The 27,672-nt window shown below is 39.0% G+C and overlaps 1 protein-coding gene across 4 annotated transcripts in view; it reads right to left on the bottom strand.

Moving 5' to 3' along the window:
* ZDHHC14 (zinc finger, DHHC-type containing 14) overlaps positions 1 to 27,465 on the bottom strand; it is a 125,615-nt gene extending 98,150 nt beyond the window's left edge. For all 4 annotated transcript variants that reach the window (XM_014950748.1, XM_014950750.1, XM_014950749.1 and 1 more), the window contains exon 1: positions 26,235 to 27,465. In XM_014950748.1, coding sequence (XP_014806234.1) covers positions 26,235 to 26,485 — 251 coding nt within the window. In that variant the 5' untranslated portion in view covers positions 26,486 to 27,465. The remainder of the gene's footprint in view (positions 1 to 26,234) is intronic.
* Between the last annotated feature and the right edge of the window lie 207 nt (positions 27,466 to 27,672).

Raw genomic sequence — 27,672 nt, 5'->3', positions numbered from 1 at the left:
GGGGGGGGGGGGGGGGGGGGGGAGTGTATTCAAGACAGTACCACTCTTTCACTTGGATTACATTTGTTTCTTTCTGTGTACATTCTATTTCACTCAGGCTAAAGTGGGGACAATAGGCCTAAATTGAGGGAGCATGGTATTTGTGCTTCCAAAATCCTTTCTAAGGTCTCAACTCTGCCTCCATTTAAAAGAATTAGAGAGAGAAAAATTAAGGAAAGCACACAGAAGCACATTAGTTACATTTTACAGTAAATACAAATATCACTGGTGTATTTTCACCCCACTTGGAAACATCCGGTGCAGTATGCACACACATCCAAACATCACTCAAGATCCTCTAGCAGACATCCCACCACACAAGGAAGGTGAAGAAGAACTAAGTTCAACCATTTTATTTTCACCTTGGATATTCTAAGGACCAGTGAGCACATGGTCACACTGTCCCATCTACTCTTTCTTTTCCAGCTTCTCTTCATAACTTCCAAAAAGACCTTAAAAAGCTACCTTGAAATTTATTCAATTCTGGTATCCATATTCATTCTTCAGTCAGCAGAGGACTCATGTGCCTGGTTAAGGCCCCACCATCATGTCGAAAAGCAGCAACGATTGTTTCCACACTTAGGTTAGAAGTCACAAGTACTGTTTACAAAAACACATTAAAGCTTTTGCCCATTTAGTTCAACAGTCAGCCAAAGGGTACACTTTATGAAAGAGAGAGGGAAAAAATAGATCCTAATTTGTCTGGATGCTTTGTTTTAATCTCAAAAGGGAAATACATAATAGGAAATGCTGTCAATTCCTACAAGAAAGCCTTCAAATTTCAAATCTCTAGCAATATCACCACAACTGGGTTTTTCCTCTGACTACTGCAAATCTTTCAAACATTATGTTTGTTATATGCTGCAACTGGCCTTTCTTGTTAACAAAACTGAAAGAGTACATGTAGTGTAGAGAATAGCTTACCATCCCAACAATCAACACAGCTCTCAAAAATGAGGTTAAACTGTATCTCCAGGCAGCTGCCAATAAAGGCAGAGCACGTAATCCTATCCCAAAATGGTACAAATACTTAAGTCCAGTTTAAATCACAACTACATCATACTTTCTATTTAAATTGCATACTTAGAAATCATTAGGCCATCAATGCATTTGTTTGGATTTTATCATTCTCAGCTAGACAGGATCTCAATGAAAAAGGGAACTGCTTCATGTAGGCAAACATCTGCTTATACAGAAAAATGCATTCCCAGTATTTGTATTGCATGAACTCTGAAAATTACTATGATCTATGTAGACCACCCCTTAACTAATAAGACTTTACTTAATTTCTTCTACAAATAATCCCATTAAAATATACAGTAATTAACGTTTTTCCTTTCTATAGGCCGAACACAAAAGTTATCATCTTTGCTTAATAAAAAAGCCCAAACCCAACACTTCACCCAAAAAAATCCCCAGTAAAACAAAGCAAGAAGAAAATAATAAAAACCACTACCAAAAGAAAAAAATGTTTCTTCGGAGTGTATGTGTTACGAGCAATGAAAAGCCATGTTGATAAGTGAAAAGAGTTGATTAAATATGTAAAGGTAAAATAAATTTTATTGTGAAACTTAGGAAATAAGATTATATTTTCTGCTGCGTTTCTGATAAGTCTGATTTAAAATAATGCCTTGCACTGCAAGGACAGAAAAAAACAATTTTGATGACAAGGCTAAATTTATGAAACATAAAACTGCCAAAACAGGCCACCCTTCACTTACTCTGTAGAAATGACTGACACACACAGAAAATAATTTGGAGTAATTTTTACTTTGACAGGAGTTGTTCATATCTGTGCTTACTGTAACAAATAAAAGCATTTGCTTCCCCAAGGAAGCAACTATCCAAGAGCAGATTTTAATAATTAAAGGGTTCAGAAGAACCCCTGGATTTGGACACCTGCTTTCTGAAAAACAGCACGAAGCAGTTTTTCAGAAGGAACGAAAACTGACAGAAATTACAACTGCTCCACAAAATTGCTTTACTCACCTCTCGTTCTTTAAGTAAACTTGCTTTAACATCCTTTAGTCTCCTGACTACGCGCTACTGATTAACTTGGGACAGAACTCCACAACCAGATGTCAGGTTTTACAGACAGCAGTCTAATGGTCTGAAGTTGGGGCAGGGGAGGTTTAGATTAGATATTAGGAAGAATTACTTTACTGAGAGGGTGCTCAGGCACTGGAACAGCCTGCCCAGGGAGGTGGTGGAGTCACCATCCCTGGAGGTATTTAAAAGAGTTTCTTAAGAAACGTGTCAACATGGCACTTCAGGGCATGCTGTAGTGCCCAAGGTTGCTGGGTTTGGTTTTTTTGTGTGTGTGTACAGTTGGACTCAATGATTTCAAAGGTCCCTTCCAATCATGAAGATTCTGTAAAATAAAATAGCCCAAAGTTTTTTGGTTTTTTTTTCCTATGTTCAAAGGTAGGTTTTACACCCTTACAGTCAAACTCTCAAAAACAGAGTACCATCTATAAACATTTCTACAAATACATAGAGTGTCTTCTATAAAGGTAGTTCCTGTATACCTTCCCATGCGTTTACAGAAGGCATTTGACAAATCCTTCTTCCTCTATAAATGTCTAAATCCCAGCAGGCTTCTGGCAGGCCACCAAAAGTAAACCACCCAGCAAATAGCAAGACAGCTATGGGCTATATGTACAGAGCCTCAAGCAACTGAGTATTTCTCCCTGAATAGACACAAACCCAAAATCTCCTGCTGCTACTGCCATCACAGACGACAAAAGGCCAGTTTGAGAAAGTGCATTCATGACACTGGATGTCCAGTGGCCATCACTCAACCCCAACAAGCCAAAACTCTGTAGGAAGTAGATTTACTGCTACTACTGATCAAAGAGGAAGTGGGAAAAGGAGATAGTGCTTTGTTTTAGTCACTCTAAACCTTAGATGACAGATATTCATAAGAAAATGTCAGAGAAAGTTGCTGAGACGTCGCTTTAGGCATCAGAGGTCAAAATTTGCACAGGCAGATGAATGGGAATTGTCAACGCAAAGGTGACAGTGGGCTTTCTGTTATTCTGTTATGACTTCTTCCATGACTATATTTACTTCTAGTTGTCTCTGACTGATTAATGTACCTTGTTTGTTTGCCCAGGTTTAGAAGGGAACTGTTCTTGTAGTCCTCCCCATCCCTCTTACTTTTGGATAATCTCATCCATAAACAAAAATTGAAAACAGCGTGGATACGGACATCAAAAGCTGATTACATGGTATTTTTATTTTATTTTAGTGGCCTCTTCCTGGAAACTTTTTTAAAGAGGCATGGTGGAACTGGAAAAATAATTCCATGTATGCTGCTTTTACTGTAAATAGTTTGAATCAAAAAATAAATCAATAGAAGCCAACCTATTTTTCCACTGGTGAAGGAAGTTAGACACTAGGACATTTGCAAAGGAGATTTCACAGCTTATTTAATATGATCCTCATTATCTGCTAGAAAGGAAGACGCAGATCTATTTAAACAATATCCATACAACATAATCTTGCTCAGCTAGCCAAGATCCAAAGTACAAAATCTCCTCAAACTCCAAGTGAAACACACACAAGACCCATTAACAATCCATTTTGCAAAAGATACTCAAAGCAAAGTTTGATTCAGGTTTCCAGAATACTCTGCAGGTACCCATTCTGTTTCATTTCAAAGTCTTCCAGATCTCTCTGAAGTGCATACAAAAAAAACCAAAACAACAGTTATACGAGAGAAATCCTTGAATTGAACTGTGTGGCATTTTGCTGCATGAAATCAGCAACAAATTAGTAGACAACAAACCCCAAAGAAAAACCTGGAAGAAAGTTTTACTTTGTATTTGGATTCATTAAAAGCAGGGAAAGAAAATCCATGGAATTTGCAGCAGCATTTTTACTAAGAAAAATGCTCAGAAGTACTTTAATTTGCACCTTTCAGATATTGAGAGGACTATTATGATGGATGAATATCAGAAAAGGCTTTGCATCAAAAAAAAAAATTTAGTAACATACAGGAGTGTAGGATAATGCAAAACATTTAAAGTTAGAAAAGATCCACACAGGATTTCAAAAGAAGGCAAGAATAGGCAGCATGGGATAGTTAATGAGTTTCCTCATCAAAAAGTCCACATTTCTGCCTTGAATATGCCAGCAATTACTCAGTGTAAACGTAATCAACAACTTAAAAGTTGCAATGATTAATTATAAAAAACCAACCACCACATATTATCAGTTTCATAACCTTCTGTCGTATATCGAAGGAGTTAATCATTCTCTTTTCGCAAAATTCTGCAATTGATAATACTCATGGAAATATTTTGTATCTTTCAATGGGAATGAAAGTGGCTATTATTCAAGTGATGCTGTTCTTTCTTTCACAAGAATATCGGAACTATAATTATAAGGATTTTTTTTAAACCAACGCTTTAGAAAACACAAAACAGCCTTGTGCTACTCACTCTCCAGAATCAAACTATGTGCTGTGGTGAATCTCACTCTCAAAATCCAAGTATGTTAAGGACTGTCAAACCAGGAAGACAAAATGAGTACTCTGGTGACATTTTTGATCTAAAATAACAAAGACATAATTCTGTCATTATGAAATGACACAGAAGCAGCAGATTATCCAGTGAATTTTGCCCATCACACTCTACACACCTAGAACAGGGACTAAATTTACCTTAAATCAAGGTGAAAACACAGGTTTTTTTCAAAGGAGAAAAAGTAAAGCAGACTTGAACTGTACCCTAAAGAACGTGCTCTAAATCACATGCCAGTCAGAGCTATGATGGCTATTTATATCTCACATTACAAAAAAACAAACAAACAACAACAACAAAATCAGAATAATTGAAGAAACAGATTTTACAAACAACTGTAAAAACTAGCACTGAGACACCTATGTCTCTTTAACATAGGGAGTTTTCATGTAATCTGAAGTTATATACCTTAAAACACCTACCTAAAATAAAGACTAGTACATAATTTTCTGTGAATCAAAATGAAAGACTAAAAATAGAGTATTTTTTAAAACCTACTTCATAGGTAATTTTTTTCAAGTATACCTAACAATTCCAAATATTTTCATTTTTTTGCAATCTATGACTAAATATCCCTAAATTCAGAGAAGATTAAAGTGCTTTCTGTCCAAAATTTGAGCACATTAAGACATTTTCAAATAGTTAATAGAAAAAAAATAACATTATGTTCTTAATAAGCACATGCAAACTTAATGCAAGTATAACTACGAATTTAGAAAGAAACCACCACAAGTAATTTATAAAGAAAACAGGTTTTGTATTTTTTTCTCTGTACATTACATTATTTTCTGATCTTTGTGATACACATCATTCTTTTTTAGTTAATATTAAAGGTTTAGAAAATTTATCTTTATCAGCAAACTGAAGCAGAAGAAAGATAGCTAGAGAACTATTCCTTCCATCTGCTAATGCTCAAATACATCCAAGTGGTAATTACAGTATCAATTTGAATTACATTTGTCAGAAAAAATGATAGACTATTGGAAGGACCCAGCTGAAAAAGGTCATGGTAACATCAAGCACTAATTGATTTGTGTAGTGTCACACAGCAGCATGTTCCTGTTTCTACACATTACCTCAGTAAAGCCTACAATCAATTACACTACCAAATCTGACAACAGGAAACAGCTAACATTAGTTACCTTAAATTTTTGTCTTTACCACGCTATGTCAGACTTAAAAACAAAACAAAACAAAACCACCAAAACCACAAAACAGGAGAAAGATGAATTAGTTACAAAGTCCCAGTGTTAGAAGCCAAATTAGGCCTAAAAGGTAACTCATAGAATCACAGAATGGTTTGGGTTGAAAAAGACCTTAAAGATCATTGAGTTCCACCCCCCTGCCATGGGCAGGGACACCTCCCACCAGACCAGGTTGCTCCAAGCCCCATCCAGCCTGGCCTTGACCCCCTCCAGGGATGGGGCAGCCACAGCTTCTCTGGGCAACCTGTTCCAGTGTCTCACCACCCTCACAGCAAAGAATTTCTTCCTGGTATCTAATCTAATTCTCCCCTCTTTCAGTTTAAACCCCTTACCCCTCATCCTATCACTACACTCCCTCTCATACAGTTAAGGGAATGCCTCAAAAGCAGTATGTTTAATAGGCACATAGTGAAGTGGGGGGAACATACATATTTGAACATGCAATCTACAATTAGCCTTTTTTCTTGCTGCAGCAGAACCACAATTAGCATGTCAGCACGGAGTGGGAATATGATACCAGGCAGTTATGACCCATTCCTGTACCACAGATTTTTAGCACTCAGCTATGAAAGCCTTGCAGTTTGAAACTTCTGTTCCCCACAATTCCTTTAACGTTAAATTTTATTCATTTTGCATAATGTAAAAATCTACATTACAGCCACCCAGTAACAGAAGCACAGACAGACTAAAATAGTTTGATATCCACTCATCCAAAGAGACTGTCCCCTTTGTAATGAACTCTCCCATCCTCTCTCCCCTTTGTGAGGAACCACCTCAGCTGGGGCCATGGAGATCAGGATGCCAGGAGCTGAGACACCATCACGACTCCAGTTGGGAGGGTAACTAACAGGATGCTCTTCATAAAGGATCAAAACTCACGGTCAAGCCTGGCCTGTACGAACTAGCTTATTTGCAATACATTCTGAAGCTAAGCACAGCTTTCTCCTTTGCTAATGAAGGAAGAGGTAAAAAGTATGGCTGAGGGGCAGGAGGGCCAGATTCCACACTCTGGCAAACAATTTACAGATTAACTCTCATCAAACAGAGCAGGTGAGCTGTTTGCTTCTTCAGCACCAAAGAGACGATCAACGGGAGGGAGAACACCTAGATACGGCAGACAAATAAGATCACAAAGATCTGCAAAACAACAGGCCCAGAGGTGGTTGTTAACTATTCAAATTACTTATTAGAACACTCAGATTAAACCCAGTAATTACAGCCATGCCACACGATCAGAAAGCGTTCTCTCACTGTCAGATTGCTCCCACGCCAATTCTAAGAGGTTATTTGCCATAAAAAGTCTGACAGCTTGTCCCAGAAACACCACCAGTTTGAGAGAAGCAAACTCCCCTCCGCTTGCCACCGTGGACCAGTCTGTTGCCCTTCCAGTCAATTCAGGACCATTCTGGCAATTTCTTTGCCAATGCTTTCAGGACTTGCCTTTGCCTATCTCAAAGTTACCTTGTCTAGTGGAGGTTTTCATTACTCCTTCTGATTGCAAGGCTAACGCTGGACAGGTAAACCTGCTTAGACATGTCAAAAAATCTGAAACTACTAGTTCATTGAAATTCAGATGTTTAGTACTGCAAACAGTAAGAATGGATTCCATGAGTGTGTATTTTGTGGAGGCCAAAACAAACATTCATGTTTTCACACTAATAATTTTTAATATATCTTTCACCAAAGCTACTGAAACTCACTGGAAAGTCATAATACATACAGTAGATTAGAAATTCGCATATTTAGAGCTCAATGCGTCACATGAAACAGCTCAGTCCTTTAAAAGTGTTGTAAGCTTCACATCCTACCTTTGATTTTAGTTCAATGTATTTAAGATTGACCACACTATTTCTAATAAGGTGACTGCATAAGCTTCCCCAGTGGCAGAAGATGGCTTCAGGCAATAGCCCTTTCCATGATGTATGTCAAGATGCCCAGGAGTCCAAGTACTATTTGTTTCCAAAGAGCCTTCAGGCTTTGCAAGAGATAGACTGATGAATTGCCTTAGTAGGTAGTAGGCAATAAGCAAACTGTATGTTTACCACTGGGGTATAATCTTTCCTAACAACAAGAAAATACATTTATAACTAGCTGATTAATATGAACATGGAAAGAGAATATGCTTTATAATAAAATTAGATTATTTTTTTTTTGTATGCAGTAGGGCTGGAAAATACCATCTGGTCAATTTGAATAACCTACTAAATTTTTTATGTCATAGTTCATAAATTAACTTTCCTAAGACATCAGTGAATATTTAGATTGATTTCTTCCCACATTAATAGTCTACTATGATAACTCTGAACTCTAGATGGTAGGTTCCTTTTAAAACTCTTTTAAAAGAGTCACCAATAGCCCTTTTTGAAAGTTTGAAAGTCCTTTCTAATATCACCTCTACATAGTAGTAATTACATCAGTTATTTAATGCATGGTAACTACCTTCTACTCAATACATAGCACACTCCTTCCTCTCCCTACCCCCAACAGTGTTGCATTATTAATAAACACAAGAAAAACAACAGTTTAAACAAATATCCTCCTAGCATTTCACAGATATATTCTTGAATAATGGTAGTGGAACCATCTTTGGAAGAGACCCTTCTCCAAGAAAAGACCACATATACATAAATCACTTCAGATAAAGCCTTGTCTAGCCTGCTTTGCAAAAAACTTCTAATGATGACAATTCCAGAGTCTTCCTAGGAAATTTATTCCAGTCCTTATGCTTGGAAAGAATTCTTTTCCCTAATGCCTCTGAGCTGAATACTTCCTGCTGCAACTTAAAGTCGGAACTTCCTGTCATATCCCAAACAATGTGGAGAAGCATTTATCATCATTCTTCTACATAGCCAAAGGCAATCACCATAACTCAGCATCATCCTCTCTGGATAAAAGAAATCCCAGCCTTTTTTAAGACATCTGGGGTGGTGAGAGGGATGGGGAATAGAAGGAAGAAATTCTTGTGATGAAGAAAAAGCCAGTTTTACTGATAGGTTCTCTATAAGTTTGAGAGAAATAAGGGAAAAGTGTTCAGAGAATTGAAATAAAATAAAAAAATTCAAGACATTTCTCAATTTAACAACCTAATTTATCTATCATTAGGAAAGCAATACCCAGGGGAAGACAGCATCTTTCATTACATTGCCCTTATAAATCACCCCAAGCAGAATTAGGACTATAAGGAAGAAGACTGAATTCTCCAAATAAAAGCAACAGAAAAAATTCATAGAATCATAAAATCATCTAGGTTGGAAAAGACCCTTGGGATCATCGAATCCAACCATCAAGTAATTCTTTTTCAAGTAATTAAACACATGCCAGGTGTGATCCACAGTAACAGTTTACATTGATACTAACAGCATTTAGCAGTTTTATTATTATTTTTTTTATACACATCATAACATGTTGGGAAGAGATCACAGGCTACGGTTAAGACTTCACTTCATAGAAATCATCATTCAAGTCTGAAAAGAATAATCTTGAAAATAATCTCATCTAATCTGGTCTCTGCATGGATTCTTAATGCCTTATTTGTCATAGTCCAGTGCCACTGAAAGAGATGTCCACTTACCCTCAACAGATTTCTCTTTACAGATTTTTTTTTTTATTGTTGTTTTGCACAACACAGAGCACAGAATTTGTTGCATCACTACCCTGCATCTAACCAAACGACGCTGCAAGGAGAAATGCACTATTCTAAGGAGTTTCATTTGACCAGGTTAGTCCTACTAGTGGAGTACAGACTGAAAACAGTTTCTGAAGAATAGTTTAAAGCATGAGCATGTGGAAAAAAAAGTCTGAAGAAAAAAATGAGGAAGATACCATTTTAAAATATAGTGCACTCAAAAAGATATTTTTGTCTGTAATAAACAAGACCTTCAATTTATAGTATGAATTGTGCCACAAACCACTTTTCTAGAACACAACTACATTTCAGATACTTCTTAGGAAAGAATGTAGTAAGTTTGTCCTCAATCAAAAACCAAAAAAAAAAAAAGAAAAAATTAGTATCTATATTACCAGGGTTGCATCTGTCAGTGGTCATTTTCTCCTTTGGAAAAATTCCACTATGTGTCAAATTCCATTCTATATGTAACACCTTTATTAAACTGGAGACTGGTGTGTGTTCACAACCGTAACACGTGACCAAAAGAAACAGATGCAATGACTGGATTCAAGCTCTCCCAGAAACCAACCTCCTATCTCAAAGTCACAAATAGTACTAAAAATTGATCGATATCTTACCATAAGAATAAGACAGCGCTTTTAAGACCCTGTTTTCATCAAATAAAGAAAAAGGTTGGTTTGTGGATGATTAAAGAAAATTCCAGAGGAACCTGCCAGAAGATGAGTCGATGGTGTTCAGCTCCCTTAGGGGACATCCTCCTCAGTCATTCCCACAACTGCTGGAATCCTCCCAGTGTCCTGAGGGTCCCTGCTTTAAATGAGGGCAGCCAGTGGCACAATATTGTACAGGAAGGGTCAGTTGTTCTGAAACAGATTCTCTCCCGTTGCTCAGCAAGACTGCTGGACACGGCGACCTTCAGAACAAGGGTCATCCTTTTTTCCCAGGCTTTGTGCAAGAAAAATAAACTCCCCACGGCAGGGAGGCTCGATAACCAGCCGAGGAAGCAGCCAGTGCCAATCTCATTGCAAAAAATCTACCCCAAGCCATCGTGCAATAATAAATCATAACAAACAGCAAAGCAAAAGTAGTTTTGCTTCTCCATCCTGCCAGCTTTTTAGTATGAACTAGTTTTTGTGCCTGCTGATCAACACAGCTGAGGAAAATCCATATTGAAGCAAAAATTATCACCCAGCATGTCTGGTAGACACACACACCTCTGGGTTGCCTGTAGGCTGATCAACACCTTTTATAACTACCATGTACAGTTAACCCCTACTTTGAGGTATTTATCCTTTTTGTCATGCATACTAGACCAATGCTCCTACTGGAGATCCACACTGATGTCCTCAAATTTCTTCCACCAGCAAATGAACTTTACTCCACTTCAGTCAACAAACACGGCCATCAGAAGGTGGAGTCATCTTACAAAAGGAAAATAAATTTAGAACCATAATGTATGGCCAAAACTGAAGCAGCAATACGTTTCCTTCACCTTCGAAACTAAAAATATTCATTATTTAATGCTAACATGTAAAAGGAAAAATGAAAGCTGATTGTCAGAATTAGAACACAAGAACTAAGTTGCAAGTAATTAGAGAAAATAATAATAAAGTAGGTTCTGAAGCTCTACAATACAAAAAATAAACACAGTCAATGCAGAGCTGGTGCGCCTAATTACCAAACTATCTGCAGTACTTGTACTTGTAAAGAGTAGTGCCTTAAGCATTAAAAGATCGTTCTTTTGCAAATGCAAAGAAAGCCCACGTAGAAAATGGTCACAAAATGAAAGTTGTCTGCAGTAAATACTACTACACCACGGACTCTGCCAACCTAAATTTGCTGTGAATTTCCATTTCACCAAGACCCAGGCAGTTTCATCGGTCACTTTGCTGTTCCACAAGTTTGATTATTGATGTGTACTTACATCAAATAGCTCCCATTATGCAACTTGCTTAGAACTCTAACTGAAAAGCAAAATGAGTATTTAGGGTTAAAAAGTGTTTTGTTTTTTTTTTATATATAGCAATTGCTACACAAGCAACATTCAGACTCCCTTAATCCAGAATTCTGTACAATTTGAGGGACCTAGAAAAACAAAGCAACTTTAAGAGACTTATCTGCAAGACTTGTGGAAATGAGAAGAAAATAGGGCTAGACTACAACACCACCACAAAATGAATGGAGGCTCTTGCCTTTACCTCTCCTACCCCTGCTACAAGTTCCAAAGCTGCCCTGAGCAGAAGAAAGAGGGAGCGTTCCCCCTTATGGCTCTCTGAAAAGAGCTGAGGGAAGAAGCATCAGTCCACAGAACACCATGGGGTAAGGAGCAAGCACGTGCAAGGTATTTGGAAAGAGGAGACAAGGGGAGACAGTGATTTGTGAGGGAATGTGTGGAAAAGGACAGAAATAGCGCCTGCTTGGGAACTTTTTCGTTTAATAACTACACATAGAAAAACTATGCTCAAACGAACTGCAGTGTTGCTACACTCAAGACTGCCAAAATGAGATAAAATGCCAGCGTGCCTGTAGAAATTAGATTTGACAACCTTCTGCCAGGCTCTCCTTTTCCCCTGTCATACATCTAATGACAGAGCTTTTAGTTTCAAGCCCCCCACCCTCTGAGGAGCCCTGCTTCACTTCAAGCTGTGGGTGGGACGGTTCTGGAGACTTTCATGTAGTAATAATAACACACAGAAAGGGAGATTGCAGAAATGGGAACAACACAACATACATCTTGGAGAGACCATCACATGTGCAGACTCCTGGCTACGTATAGATTCAGAATAACCCACTATCTCTTCTATACATAACCTGCAAGACTGTCTCTTGGGTCTTTTGCTCATCATCCTGGCACTGGAGGTTAAAATAAAAAACCCACCTTTGGAGAGAGCCACAGAGCTTCCCTGTCATGAAAGACTAGCACAAGAGAAATCAGGAACAGTAAGAAAAGAAAAAGGTATTTCTGGACTACAAAAACATAAAAATATTTTGAAACCTTAAAGCACTACTGGTATTACTGTCCTTAACAGCTTTTTTTTTCTGACCTGCTCTTAAAACAAACATATAAATAACCAAGTCGAATAACAAAGATCTACACACCACGCTGTGATTCCCAGAGTTCTTAATTCTGCACTGATGAACTGTGGCTCCATGAGCCACTTCAACATCTCAAATCTATTAATGACTATCTTTCATATGCTTATTTTTCACTTTCAGCCTCTGAAGTGAGAGAGATTGGTAAGACACAACATACCTAAGCAACTTAAGAGTGCAGTGTAACTCAAGTATCTTGCTGTGCAGCCCAACCGTCTACATTACTGGACATAATAACTGTAAAATCCAGCTTGTTTATCAAAAGTTATTACTATCTTATAGGTACTGACTAAATATGGACACAAAACAACCGTCCCTCATGTAACTGAAATTAATTTCCGGAAGCAGATACTACAGCAGGTAGGACTCCTCATTTCTTCCCCTCAACTCTTATGCATCCATTGAACAATATTCCAAAATTGTCAGTCTTATCATCATTCAGAATACAAAGGCAAGCAAAGCTGGCCTAGGGATGTAATCATTCTGCATTAATAACATAACTATGCAACTTGATAAGAGCTGTAGGGATCAACTTCAGTGACAAGTCGCATGCTCCCTAAGTCTCTGACTGCAACAGCCCAAAGAAATACTTGGAATAAAGCTCAAATTAAAAGCTTATTTCAGTGACAGTGTTATTTCAATAACAGTGAATTACCTTTGCAAGAAGCGTTGCTTCTTTTTTATTGAACTAAGAAGCAATGACCCTACGTTCTCCTTTCACAAATGCCATTTCTTTGTTGCAACAGCAAGGGCTAGTGCCAATAATTGTTTAAAAAAAAAGCTTCAGAACAGAAAATAAAGTTACTTTTGCCAAGAACAGTCAGCCATTGGGTAACACTGCACCTCCAGACTATCATTTAGCAACTTCAACTGTTGGTTAAAGTTTTCTAGGATGCAATAATAGAAAGGTATGTGCATTGGGAAGGGCATGTTTACCTTCAGTGGAGCTGGACGTCAGCCCACAACAGTTTCACTTACTGGGATCCAAGCATGTCAGTTGTTTTTCTCAGATCAGACTGCTTTGATTTTCACATTCACAGCCAATTGCCTGTTTCCCAAACTTCTCTTGAGTATGAGCCAAGTAAAAAAAGCAAAATTATTCTATCCCACCCAATCTTTATGTGCTTTCCTTTGAAATGCTTTCCTTCTGCCCCCAGCACACTTCTTTTGATATACTCAAGTACTGGAAATGAGTTTCTGGCTTCCAGGGACTAGCATTAAAAAACAATGCACAGTGCAGCCTGATTCTAAAAGGATCTGGGATTCATTGTATTAGAGGAAAAAAACCCCATATTTTACTCTGAAGAACACTCACATCAGTGATGAGAAGTCTCAGAGCCTCCACAGCTCAAGGTAAAGAGAAAGAAGCCTTCTGAGCTTAGTGTCTTGTAAAAGAAGAATGATTATCCTTTCAAGGTCTTATATTGAATTAGATTAATCTCTGTCATACTTCAGTCCCCAACTTCTTCCCTGTCTTCTGCTCTATAGACAATTCCTTCTGCTCTGATTAGCTTTAGGTGTCTTCTTTAACAAAGTAATTTTAAAGGCCAATTCTTTTATTGCACTGTGAATAGAGACATCTACTCCAAGTGCCTCTTGCATGCAGGCTGTTCAATTTTCCATTAACTGCTTTATGATTTTTCCTGCATGCTCCTAAGCTGAAACTTTCAACATTTACAATATCAAACAAACGAAGAAAACAAAAAAACCCCACCCAAGTAGGCAGTTGAATGGGACTGTGAAGAAACAGGCAATTTCCCTGGGTTGTTTGCTGTCTCTGCTGAAGCGTGGGATGGCAAGGATTGAGAATACTCCTTTCCTGGTTCCATTTAGCATATTTTGAGCTAACTCAGCTGTTTTTATACAAACTAAGGTGAAGAACCATTCTTGCAGCTTTTCCATAAGCTCTGCTACCAAAGGCAATACAATACATTGGCTCTGTGGTCTGGGTATGGGGAACAGAGGTGAGGATGTGGGAAGAAGAATTGCTTCAGTTACTGTCCCTGTGTTGTGTTACAAAATTGGGTATAGTGTCTTTTGAAAAAAAAAAAACAACCAGCAAAAAATAAGACATGAACAAGTAAGGAGCACTTAATAATGTGTTATTTGAGAGATGCTGCACTTCAACTTGTGTAAATCACAATCCAGTAACTTCACAAATAAAATAAGGTTAAGAGGTCAGAACTCTGTATTCTCATTAAGCAAATAAACAGTCGTTCAGGTAAGCCTAAAGATGTCCTGTTTGCACCCTCACAGATGCCAAACACCAAACCAAGACTTCATAACAAGCTTCCTCAAGCTGGGATACAATTTCAAATCATAGCTAAGATGATCTGACAACCTCCTCACTCGCAATTCCCCGCTTCCTCCCTTCCACTTGTAATAACATTTTTCTGAACTTTCAGGGATTCAGCTCCGGGATCTAAAGCAGCAGAAAGTTTTTCTTAGTGTGGGCAGAAGGGAAGGATAAGCTTTCAGCAGGAAGGGAACTCCCTGAAGTGGTTCACCACTGGGTGGGGAAAACAGCAGAGCCAGACAAAAGTAGTAACATCTGAGGCCTGGGAGGAGGGAAGAGGTGGGTCCATCCTTTTCAGCAGCCCAGGGCCACCAGATTCACTGCAGCTGAGCCTGCTGAACGGAAAAGAAATGGGGATGATCCTATGAAATACTCTAAAGTTTTGTTTCAGTTCATGAGCAGTAAAAAATCCAACCCCTGTCCCCTCCGAAAAAGCAGGCAGGTGTCCAGGCATGTAGTTTGCTCTGAAAAAGAGTGTTCTGAATGTGTGGTATAGGGAAATGCCCCTTTGGCTTCCACCAGCCTCAGAGAAACTTAGCAGTGATAGCTACTATAGGACACAGAGATTCAAACATATTTCACTCAAATAAAATACGCTCTGCTTTCTCCTCTTATATTTTCAACTTGTAATCCAGAACTGGACACCTGCCCTACTGGAATTATTTACTTTTTTTTTTATTTTAAGCAAATCAATGCTTAAAGGGAGTTTGGATTAATCTGACATATCTAGGATGTTTTCCCTTCCCCAAAGATAACAAATCCAGCTTTAGCAGATTTTCAGGCTAACCATTTCATCCTTTATGCCTAGGAGTCCAGAAGGTGGAATGTGCTATACATTAAGGTAGAAGCACTGCTCTGAAAGTAGCATTGTCAAGCAGCAGGCCCAAGGAGGAAGCTGAACCTGAACCTGCAGGATACAAAGAGCTTTTTGACCTGGCTCAAGCACTAGGAGTCAGACCCCATGATTTAATATATCTGCACAATGGTATAAGCAAATACAATGTAGATCACAGAAAAAAAAAAAAAAAACAACAACAAAAAAAACCCTGTATTCTGATCCCTTATGACTATGGCAAGGAGAAAATTAAGTCTTTCAACTTCATCTCTACTGCCTCCCCACTCCTTCTACAGCAACAGTGCTCTTAGCCTACTAAAAGTGAACAAGTGAGCGCGAAGATTAGATGGAAGGAAAGAAAAATTCTCAAAATTTAAGACAGACAGACAAACCGATAAACATATCACACTGCTAGAACAACTGTATACGGAGACATTCTTCTGGATGAAACTGATTTTATTTAAACTTAATGCTGCTGTTTACATGATAAGAAAAGAACATACTAACTATAATTCAGCAAAAGTCTGATGGATACTAGAGGGCAAAGTCTGGTGAGGAACAGCAGATAAGTGAAAGAAAGCATGGAAAGAACTTCTAAGAAGTCGTGGAAAATGCACTTCAAACTGAGAGCGCCGTATTCAAGGTGAGAAAAGAGAAGAGAGGACAGAAAGAACATATATGGCTATTTCACTTGCAAACTTGTAAGTTTTGATGGATTGAGGCTTAGGTTCAGATCCTAAGACTAAATAAAACCAAAGTTCTCACAAAATCCACGTGTAATAAATGGGTCACTAAAACAAGAATAAAACTCTCTCACTCGATAAACCTTTTGCTGTCTTATGAGAAGAAGTTCTCAGATTTCCACAGGTTGCACAGAATGGCTGAGGTGGGATGGGATCTCTGGAGATCATCCAGTCCAATCCCCGAGCTCAAAACAGGGTCAGTTAGAGGGGACAGCTCAGGTCTACATCTAGTTGATTTTTGGTATATTCATAACCTCTCTGGGCAACCTCTGTCAGTGTTTGATCATCCTCACAGCAAAAAACCTCAAACCAAACAGGCTAATAAAGCCAAAAAAACCTTTTTTCTTACGTTTAAATGGTATTTTATTTCATGTACATCACATCTTGTCCTGTCATTGGGCACCACTGAGGAGAGTCCAGGTCTTCAGCCCTGGAAAGACTTCAAATCATGCTGAATGCTAAAAATATCTTAAAAGTTGTAATTTTTTACTATCTAGAAGCATTCTGAGCTTCACCTCTAAAGAAACCACATTCACAAGAGGTTTATTACAGAGTTGCAATACTGATGAGAGGGACTTCACTGCTACATACTTTACATACTTCCAATTTAGGGAAAATTATAACTCTTCCACGTTCTAATTCAACACTAGAAAGGTCTTTTTGCCAATAAAACAGTATTTACAAAGGAACGTGCATAGACAGTAGTGCCATGAAAACCCACGCTGTGAGCACAAACACGCCAGCAAAATTTAAGTGCAGGCTGGTCTGACACTTGCTTCTAACCTTAAAACATGGCATATTCACAACCAGTGGGATATCTAACAACTGCACTGAACATGCAAGAGCAGGAGTGCAATTCTCTGATATCCAGACAGCTCGAAAAGAGGGTACACAAAATTTATCACAATCGGAAACAGAAGTTTTGTATTAGCAGTCCTTTTCCTAGCAGATCCCTGCCAATGTTGTTTAATCTACTTTCATGACTTCTACTAACCTACTGAGTGTTTATGCTAAAATAATAACAAATTCTAGTATTTCTGTTCCTTACTCTTAAGAACTGATAAATATGTATATACATGTATAAGAAACGTATACTAAACACATTTATTCCATACATTCACCCAATGCAGACGTGTTATCTTGCCCTTAAACTATAACATGAAATTCACAACCTGCAGGTTCACTGAATTTCACTGAATTTCACTGAATTTCTAGAGTTGGAAGGGACCATAGAGATCATCTAGTCCAACTCCCCTGCTGAAGCAGGTTCTATGTACATCTTAACTTCTGAGTTCAAGTTCTCAGTTTTCGACTTAATTTAATCTGTGTTTTGGAAAGTATTTTTTTAAAAAAAAAATCAGAGTAAAATTTAAAGAAGCAGCCGAACTGGAAGTTTTTATTGCAGTAAGCAACTTAACGGGGAGGGCAGGAGTGGAAAACCATAAAACAAAACCAGCTGTGATCTCATTAGCCAAGCTTATTATGTAAGACCTCGTTAGCCACCATCCCACAGTAACGTGAACAAACCCTACGGACACTGATGAAAAGGAAGAGATTGGGGATAAGGAAGCTGAATAACCCTGTAGTTCTGGGATGCAACCAGGTAAGATCTCCATGAACAAGGACCCCAGGAAACCCATGGTGGGGCTTCGCAAACACAAAGCCCCCTTTGCCTGGGAACTGTGGCACAAACAGGACTACGAGCACGTACAACATGGTAAGGGACAGTCACAAAGCTGAAACTCCAAAATGCTTCAACCTCCTTCCCTAAGTACATTTTACCTTACAGCACTTAATACTTCTGCGACGTGAGAAATACAAACAGAATTTTATTTTTGGCTACTACACATAGGCCTCATCTTGATTTCTTGATTTTAGTCTGTATCTATACCTTGTAAAAAGTTTAATGATTTTACAGTTATTCTAATACGTTCTGAAAAAAAAATAAAAATGAAGTTTAATAAACTTTGGTAGTTCCAGCTGACTTCAGAGGATTTTTTTTTTTTCCCCTTTTCCATTACCTTTACCAAATGAAAAATGAGCAGCATTGACAGGTACAAACCTTTACTGGCAGCCTGGAACTTAAGTGATCATTAGCTATTACAGCCTCACTTAGAAGGATCATCAATCAGGATAACAAAAATTTCCTAGATAAAGTTGTTATAACATATTAAGCAATTTTAAAAAATGTACCAGTATTTGAAGCCAGTGGGTTTTTTGACTGGGCTATTTTGAAACTATCACACAGCTTAGAAAGTTAAAAATATTCTCATCTTTCTCCTCTTCTGCAGTCATCTTCACTTTCTCATTAATTCATCTTTGAATGATAAAACTAATAGTTTAATGCTGCACTAGAATGCAGAGACTGTTTCCACTAGAAACTTTGTTTTGTTGTTTTTAACTACTTAAAAGGTATAACTTAGTTGTTAAAAGATATTTTATATATTTAATGTCCGCTTGAAATTTCAGCATTTCAGTTTCTACTGAATTCAGAAATCAGCACAGATATTTTAAATAAAATAGTTTTTCCCACCAAGAATAAGAATATAAACAGAACAGTTTAGTTCACATTCTGCACACACTAATATTTTCTTTTCATTCTAAAGGAAGATAATTTCTCAGTCATCCAGTACAATGTACTTTGTTTTGTATGAAATTCCATTTACAAAATAATAATGCAACACAGCTATGGTAGAAAATAAATGATGTAGCAACAAAGGTATTTTTTCATCACTAGTCCAAATTTAACCATGACTAAAAAGAATACTTTACATCAATCTAAACGTGTAACATGATGCCTGAGAAAGTGACTTGAGAAAACATCTGAAAAAAAGTCATCATTCCTTCAAACAAGGTGTGAAAATCTCTGCAGGGTTCATGTGAGAAGAGTCCCAGAGGTGGTCACATGGCAATGCCAGACTTCCAAGAAGAACTAATAGAAATTAGGTTTTCAGTAGTGAAAATATATTTAATATGACTGTCTCTACACTAGTCTCCAGAAGATACACCTTTGGCACACATCCATTCAGACAAAGGGGCAACGGTACCTACTGAGGGAAAGACAAAACAAAACCGATTCCATCAACAATAGAAACCTCGAACTTTTGAGTGATAAATTAAGATAGATTTGTGACAACTGTCACAAAATGACAAGTCTGACCTCACATTCTGGAGGCTGAAGATGTACAGAAGTATTACCCATCAGCGTTTGTAAATATTTGAAGACAATGATATAGGTAAGAATAACCAAACTTTTGAAATTACCTTTTCTCCTCCAGTCTGGAAGGGATATCAAATATCCCAGGTAAGAATTTACACCTATCTACAACAATCATGCTGAGCTATGATAAGCACAGAAAACCACCCCCCAAGCGAGCTGTGATGGAATTTCCCCACTTTCTCTAAAGGGTCAGGGTGACGTCAGGCAAAGGAGATCACAAACCTTCACATTTCACTCTGAAAATGTATGTGTATCAAGGTTCAAAGCTACAGTGTGATTTCCTCAAGGTCCTGAGAGGACATGGTATCTGAGAAGCCAACATCACTTCTTACACCGTTATAACCCCTATTTTCATTTCCCTCCACCTCCACAAAGAAAGGGTGTAAATGTAAGTAGGACTATTGGTGAGAAAGGAGTTGAAAGACCAAAAATTATGTTCAAAACTTGTCTTATTCAATAAATGGTAGATAGAGGCCATCAACTAAACTGAATTAAAAAAAAACAACCAACAACATTAAACCAACCAAACAAAAACATCACCACCAATAACAACAAAAAAATCCAAAAGCCAAACAAAAAAACCCTACCCTTAAGAAAAAAAAAAGCTGTTTAACACTTCATTTGGAAAAGGAGTTAGTGTTACAAAACCATAAAAAGTTCCTGTGATTTCATAGGAACTAAAGAAGGTACAACTTCCAAAAAAACAAGAGAGGTTATCCTTCTGTTCTCCTCACAGAATTCTACTCTGAAAAACGACGCATTTAATCATTATCCATTTCCACATGGATAGACCTAGCATTGAGAAGTAGAGGTGCATGACCTAATATCAAATGCTATTAGTGCATTTCTGGGTAAAAGGATTTCAATTTATATCATATAATTCATTCAAAGCAGGTTTAAAAATTTAAATGGGTGTACCTGCTCAGTGAGATGCTACTTTAAGATAGGTCAGTACAAAACTATTCCCTTTTTGGCCAGGGAGAAACTTCAGCAGACATTACCTCCACGGATCACTGGGAACCTTAGAAAAGATATATTAAGTAAACTTCTTTGTGTCCAAGAAAAGGAAAGTCCCTTGTCAAGGAAAAAATATTAGATATACTTTGTACCTGAAAGGTACAAAGTTAACATTTCCAGGGTAACTTAGGTGCAAAGAATAAACAACATCTGGTTGGAATCACAGAATGATATGGGGTTGGAAGGGACCTCTGGAGATCATCTAGTCCAACCCCCTGCCAAAGCAGGTCCACCTAGAGCAGGTTGCACAGGAACATGTCCAGGCAGGTTTTGAATGTCTCCAGAGAAGACACGTATACCATCCCTTAGGAATTTGCCGTATCATTTGGTATATCTATATAAACTCAGAACAAGAAGTAAACCCAACAGCTTAGATTTACTATATCCCATGTCTTTTTCACTAAGTTACCAGAGACGCATAATATGGCAAAACAAGAAACAGAAATATTGCTCTGGTATAACTTTGATGATGATTTTTTTTTTTTAAACAAAGAAAACTGGGGGGAAAAACCATCTATCATCTCTGCATTCACCTGTGCCCTGTGCACTATGGGTGGGCATCACCTCCCCTGGAGAAAAGGATGCAGTCCTCTATTAACAATCATTTTAGTTTACATGCCATGATTTTTGCTTTAAAATCCATTTTGACGTCTTCAGCAAGAAATGCCCTACAAGTTTAACAGTTGCCTTTAATAGCTGAAGGTGGATTGGTAGCACTTCCTTCCAAGCAACTCGTAGTTTAAGGACGTGGTCATCAAAAGATGCAAGTAACCTACTCACCGTGAGGGCAAAGGAATAAAAATAAAGCAGGTTATGAGATGAAGAACATTTCACCTACTTGGAATACGACCTCACGCTAGGAATCCACCTCTTGCGAGAGCAGAAAATATTTGCCATAATATGAAGAGGATTGTTGATACCAGAGTGGAAACGCTCCGCTCACTGACATCAGTGTTTACACGGAGAGGTTTGTCACAGCGAGCAGCGAGTTACCCCACTTTGCCATAGCCTGTGCTACACAAGTTCAATATTGAACAATCTACACCGCATCAGCGAGCGTGACTCACGGATGTCCTCCAGTCACACTGGTTCTCAAAGTGGGAGGCACGGAGCAGGCTGCCAGCAGAGAGAAAGCAACGATTCGTACACACATACGCACATAAACAGTCCCAGTTTCAATAATTTTCCAACATCCACCTTTTGAAAGACAGTGCAATTACACACACACACAAAAATATCGAATTTTAACTTGGCTGCAAAAAAATAATAAAAAAATCTCCAGTTTGCTGAAATCAGTGCAAGTGTCAACCGGTATCAGGAGTGACAGGGCTCTGACTCACGTTTACAGAGAAAAGAGCTGCTCTGCTGCAGCCCTCCCGGCATCCCACCATCTGCTCCAGCCTTCTCCCAGAGCCGCTCGCCCTGCAGCTGAGTTGACAGAAGAAAACATGACTCTGCCCGAATCAGATCAGTTCAGTCGGCCTCTTTGCTTAAACCCACCTTTTTGGGGGAAGTCGAATTTGCCTGCCTGAAGTGAAACAGCTCAGGTGGAGACATGTGAAGTCCAAGAAGGAAAGGAGCTGGCAGACACGGGGACCCGTAACTCACAGCGGCAAAGCAGCCAAGCTCCTCTACCACACTCTGGAACATGTGAAGCTTGTGCAGCCATACAAGACTTGCCATTTAACAACAAGATTAAATGATATGTCTGTTTTACATATCCTACTGTGTTCAAAATGTCATTCAGCCTTCATTTCGCTTTCCTGTAACCTACAAAAACAGCACCCTCAAATGACCGTAGGCTTAAAGGGTTCTTTTCTCTTTTAAGTATCTATATTTACTGCTTTTATTCAGTTAGGTATGAAGTGCCTTAGCTTTGCCTCTCTTTACTGCACCAATAAAGGACTTTACATATATGTAAAAACAGTGGTTGAACTATCTAGGTACAGAAGTGAGATCTGCCCTTCAGCTACGGATGCCATCTTTGCTCTGGGGAAAGGAATTTGTTTTCCAAACTCTTCATGCAGCTACTTTTACGTTAGCACTTAGTAGTTTAAAAAAATATGTGTGTCTGCGTAATGGGGCAAGGCAAAGGGGAAAAAGGAAGTTCAACATCAAGCCAAACTTGCAAGAAAAACAGCTAAATATCACAAGGTTAGAGTTAGGAAATACATTTCCAAGATAACATAACTAGATTTTAAAGACAAGCAATTTGTGATGCTTCATCTTGAGTGTTTTAAAATAGGCATTATTTTTAAGAATACCTCAAGCACAGCATCCCTCTTGGGACCGAAAAGTGCTTGCAATAATTCATGTTACATTTAATAGACAAGTTTCAGAAATAAAACTGCTTGTTATTTGCATTTTCTTCCTTTGGAAGGGGAGGGAGGCAGGAATCATAAATACTGCACCTGCTTGAAAGCTTATGGTTTGTTGCTGTCCATTTTTTAAGTAAATGCCTGGCTTACCTCTTTGAAAATGGAAAACAACAGTGAAATGATAAAAGGAATAAGTGGTGATGTACTTGGAGAATATGAGAGACAAAAGTCAACAGAAAGAATGGAATAAAACCAGCTGAAAGTAGGAGCTGGAAAAAGCACAGAAGCACGAATATGAAGAAACAAAGATTGCGAAGGCACGGTTCGATGTCAATAGCTATACAGGTCAAGATGTATGACATATGTTTGCTTTTACAGAGCTAGGATTTGTTGATTCAGAGAAATGCATTTCACCCCTGGAGAGGTTTCCAAACTACGTGAGATTCAGCTCTGGATGAATGGGTGTCAAGAGTAAAATAAAAGAAGGGAGGGAAAAAATAACGTTAGAGAAACTAATGAAGCCAAGAGGATAAAGGACAAGTGTTTATGTTACCAGGATGCTTTCCCAGGAATTAGCTGTCAAAGTCATCTCTTTCCTACTCCCTCTCTTCACTGCCTGCAACCAAGGAATGACTTGGAACATGAGTACTTATTTTCCAGTTTCCAAAATCAAAGTGAACAAAATAATTGATTTCAATGGTAGCAAAAAGAGCAAACAATTCCGAGAATGTACAGGGTGTCTTCCTCTGCAACGACAGCTTGACCTTACAGTTCAGACACACAAGGCACATGCCCATTTAAAAATCACTTTGCCCCATGTATATACAAAAGACTGAAACACATTTCTCTCATATTCTCTAACTGGTTGGTTAATGAGCAGCATCATAACCAAATCAGCCAAATAATGGCAGTGACACTCTTAACAACTCAAGATGTCATCCACTGGTCAATAAATAGTACCTTCAGACTACTGTGAAGAGACGCAATTAGAAACTGTTTCAAAGTAGCACTGTTTAATCAAAGAGAGTCTCTCTTTTCTTCCCAACATTAACAACCTTCTGCAGTTCAAACATCAAAACATGCTGAACACCATTCTCATAGTCTTAAGGTTTGTTTCTTAATTAGCCTTCAGAGAATGAGTAATAATTTTCCAGTGCAAGAGCTTTTTAAATGCCAAAATCTACCTTATTATTATAAAAATGAAATATCATTGTCACCCTCTACTTTGATTTTCCTTAAAAGGAGAGTGGAAGTGACACAAGAATGACTCAAAACCAGTACAGACACACAGAATTTATACAGTTACATAAAGCCAAAGATATTTTTTTTCCCTCCTTCAAGACTTCCAGTTAGAATAAGCACAAATTATATATCAAAATGCTGTAGCTTGACTAAAAATGTAGTCCATCGCATATGGTTACACTGCAAATAATCTCAAAGACACGACATAAGTTGTAGTGTTGAACTCTGGCAGAGCACGTAACTCATAGCAGTAATGAAATCAGGAGGTGATGAAGAGCGAGCAGCTCACCCTGCTTCAGCACTTCTGAATCATGCAGCTGCAGAGAGTATTTATCTCCGAGGGATCAAAGCGCTAAAACGCATAAACAAACTGTAAATGCTGGCTTAATAAGTTTTAAAACCACGATTATAAAACATCAGAGTTTTGATCCTACATTTAGGTTCTGGTGTTGGCGGGAAGTCCAGCGCTCGCCTTCAGAGGCTCCGCTGAAGGTGATGCTCGGACCCCAGTGTCAGCCCACACAGAAAAGCTTCCCAAAACTCGTCCTCATCCTGGCAAACAAGAAGAGAGCAGCACCCAGTCCTGACGCAACACTGTCAGGTTACACCTTTAATACCTCTTTAACAGCAGGAAAGCAAACACACTTGCAGTAGGTGGATACTGTCGTTGACTGCGCTATTTCAACGACTCAAAGGATGTTCAAGCAGCTTCACAATGCCTGCAGAAGATTTACAATTAATAAATCCCTCTAAAGTAATCTGGAGTCCACTAAAGACAATTCATCTGCTGAGCTCATATATATATTTAGCCACCATTACCTGCTAAGCATTTTTACCTTCTTTCCTGCTATCGGTATGTTAAGATGGTCTACGTTCAACTGGTAAAATTTAGGGTTCACTAATGTCGCTATTTTTGACTCCAACTAACGAATGACGTTTGTTTTTCAACTGTATCTCTGAGCAAATCAAACAGAATTTCTGGTGGCAGCGCTGAAGCTTACTTATGAATAACAGTTTCTATTCAAGAAAATAGTATGAGCTGTATACATATTTTGAAGAATTTTTCCTGCCACAAACCACAAGTCAAGCTGCAATAGCTTAAAATGGGTAAAGTAGCATTAACTGTCTAAAAAGAATTCAGTTATTACTATAGCAAGTTGTTTCGGTAGCATGAGCACCTTTGTACTCAATGCTTTTAAATAAATAAATAAAGTTCAACTGTATCATTCATAGCAAATGCCTAATCTTTTATTGTCACACATAGTTAATTTAACCACTCCGACATAAGTGCAAAAATCAGTACATTTGATTTGCTGTCACACTGCATGTTCACTTTGTATAGATGAAAAGGACTCCTGAAGATCCAGAGCAACACAGAAAAAAGCCCCAGGAGGATACCAGACCCCTGCTTTAGAAACGATTATCTAAAACTCCAGAACAAACAGAGCTTAAACTAAGACCAAACTCACATACAAGTTCTCATCACAAACAGAAAGTAATGCTGTTACCTAGTGGTGGAAAGCTAGGTACACACAAAATTGTACAGGTCTTTTTCTTGCTTGTTTTACTGACTTGGAATTTTCTCATCTACAAGCTATTTAATGACTTCAGGTGACCAAAAAAAAAAAAAAGGCCTAATTCATAAACTGATGAAAGATATTGCTTCTCTTGCATTCAGTTCTGCGACAAAGGGTCAGTATTTTTGCACCTGCCAGTTTTGATTCTCAGCCGAGTAATCGACAGACAAGAAGCTACATCATTTCCTGACAATCCCAAACCTGCTCTTTTCCACTCCTCTTGCAACATCAGCAAGAGCTGGAAACCTGTGGTATGAAAGCTCTACGTCCTAAATCCTCAAGCATCAGCTTTCCACAGAGTACGATAACCACAACAGGACCAACACATCCCTCAGCATCTTATCAGACCGTATTTTCAATTATATAAACCAACATGAGCTCAATTCAGTCAGCGTTCTCTATGACATCTGGATAAACATGTTTACTTTGCTTTCAGCCAGAAAATAACTAACTAGAGGAAGAGAAAGAAGATATGAAGATTTTAATGGCACTTACTCAAATGCAAAGAAGAGTCCACTGGTGACCAAGATGAGAACAAGCGTCAGGTAGAAGACTCCAGTCTGCCGAGCCATCATGATCCTCCCGTTGCAGAAGAATTTGTTTCTTCCAGGAAAAACCTCCCATTTTCTCTTGGGAGCCGATTTCTTTTTCTTATGGGGAGACTCCATGGGAGACGAAGAGCTGTGCGTGCTGATCTGACTGTACTCACAGTCTTTCATGGGCCCACTACCACCTCCAGGAGTCATCAAGAGAGAGTAAAATGTGGGGAGAACCCCACCAAAAATATATACAATGTAAGTATGTGCAAATATTCTTCTGACCGAGATAACCCTCTCCGCCAGCCCCGGTTAATAAAAAGAAAAAAAAAGAAGAAAAAGTCTGCTACCAGACTAGCAATAGGTGTATCATGCAAACACCAGTTAACTCTTCCGAAACCAAAGCTGTCACATCAGAAACGCTGGCGAGGGGCTCCTTCCTTCCTTCCTTCCTCCACCAGTTACAAAACAACCATGTAGGACAATCCTTTTTCAAACAACTTATCGCAAAACAAGACCCAAAAAAAACCAAAAAAAAAAAACCCAAAACAACCAAAGTAATTATAAAGCAGTTCGGCTGTCCAATAATAATAATAAAAAAATTAGTCTTTTTTCAAGTTTATTTTCAAATGGGAGGGTTGGTTGTGGTTTTTTTTTTTTTTCCTCCTTCCCACACACCCCCTGAGAGATGTCTCAGAGGGTCAGAAGGTTGGTCAAGGCAAGGTTTAGCCACCGAGTTCTATCATTGATAGAGATTATTTATGTTATAATCCTCCTTCGCGCCGCGGATTTCCCTGCTGAAAAAAAAAAAAATAAAAATACAACGACCATCCCTAAAAACGTTCCCCCGAGAGACGCGCGTAATGAAATCATGACAGGGAGGAGAAGAGAAAAAAAAAATATTAAAAAAAAAAAAAGCAAGGAGGAGGAAACCAGGCTGCAACTCCAGCTTCCGAGAAACACTTCACCGAGCTCTCTCCTCTTCCTGGAGCCGGGGTCCAGCGGGAAGCGGCCGCCGCCGGGAGCGGAGTGGGGGGGTGAAAGGACCGACCGGGGGCCGCCGGGGCCCTGCTCCCCCCTCACGGCTCCGCCGCAGGGGACTCCCCCGAGCCAGCCCGGGGCAGGGCCGGTCGCCGACAGACACCAGCGCCCCGGGAGCAGGTCCTCATCCTCCTTTCCTCTTCTCCCTCCCTCCCTTTCCTCCCCTCCCCGCCGAACCGCTCCCCCGCCTCACGCCCGCCGCCGCCGCTTAACCCCCGCCTCCCCCCTACACAACAGGTCCCCGCCGCCGCCTCATGCTCCCCAGCGCCTCAGCCCCGCGGGCTGCCGGATTTGGGGGGGAGAGGGGGAAGAAAAGGAGGCTTCGCCACCGGTGGGAGATCTCTGCCGGGACTTCT

This window comes from Calidris pugnax, unplaced genomic scaffold (genome assembly GCF_001431845.1).
Source record: "Calidris pugnax isolate Ruff unplaced genomic scaffold, ASM143184v1 scaffold24, whole genome shotgun sequence".
Classification (NCBI taxonomy): Eukaryota; Metazoa; Chordata; class Aves; order Charadriiformes; family Scolopacidae; genus Calidris; species Calidris pugnax.
This window is presented reverse-complemented; position numbering and strand designations above follow the sequence as displayed.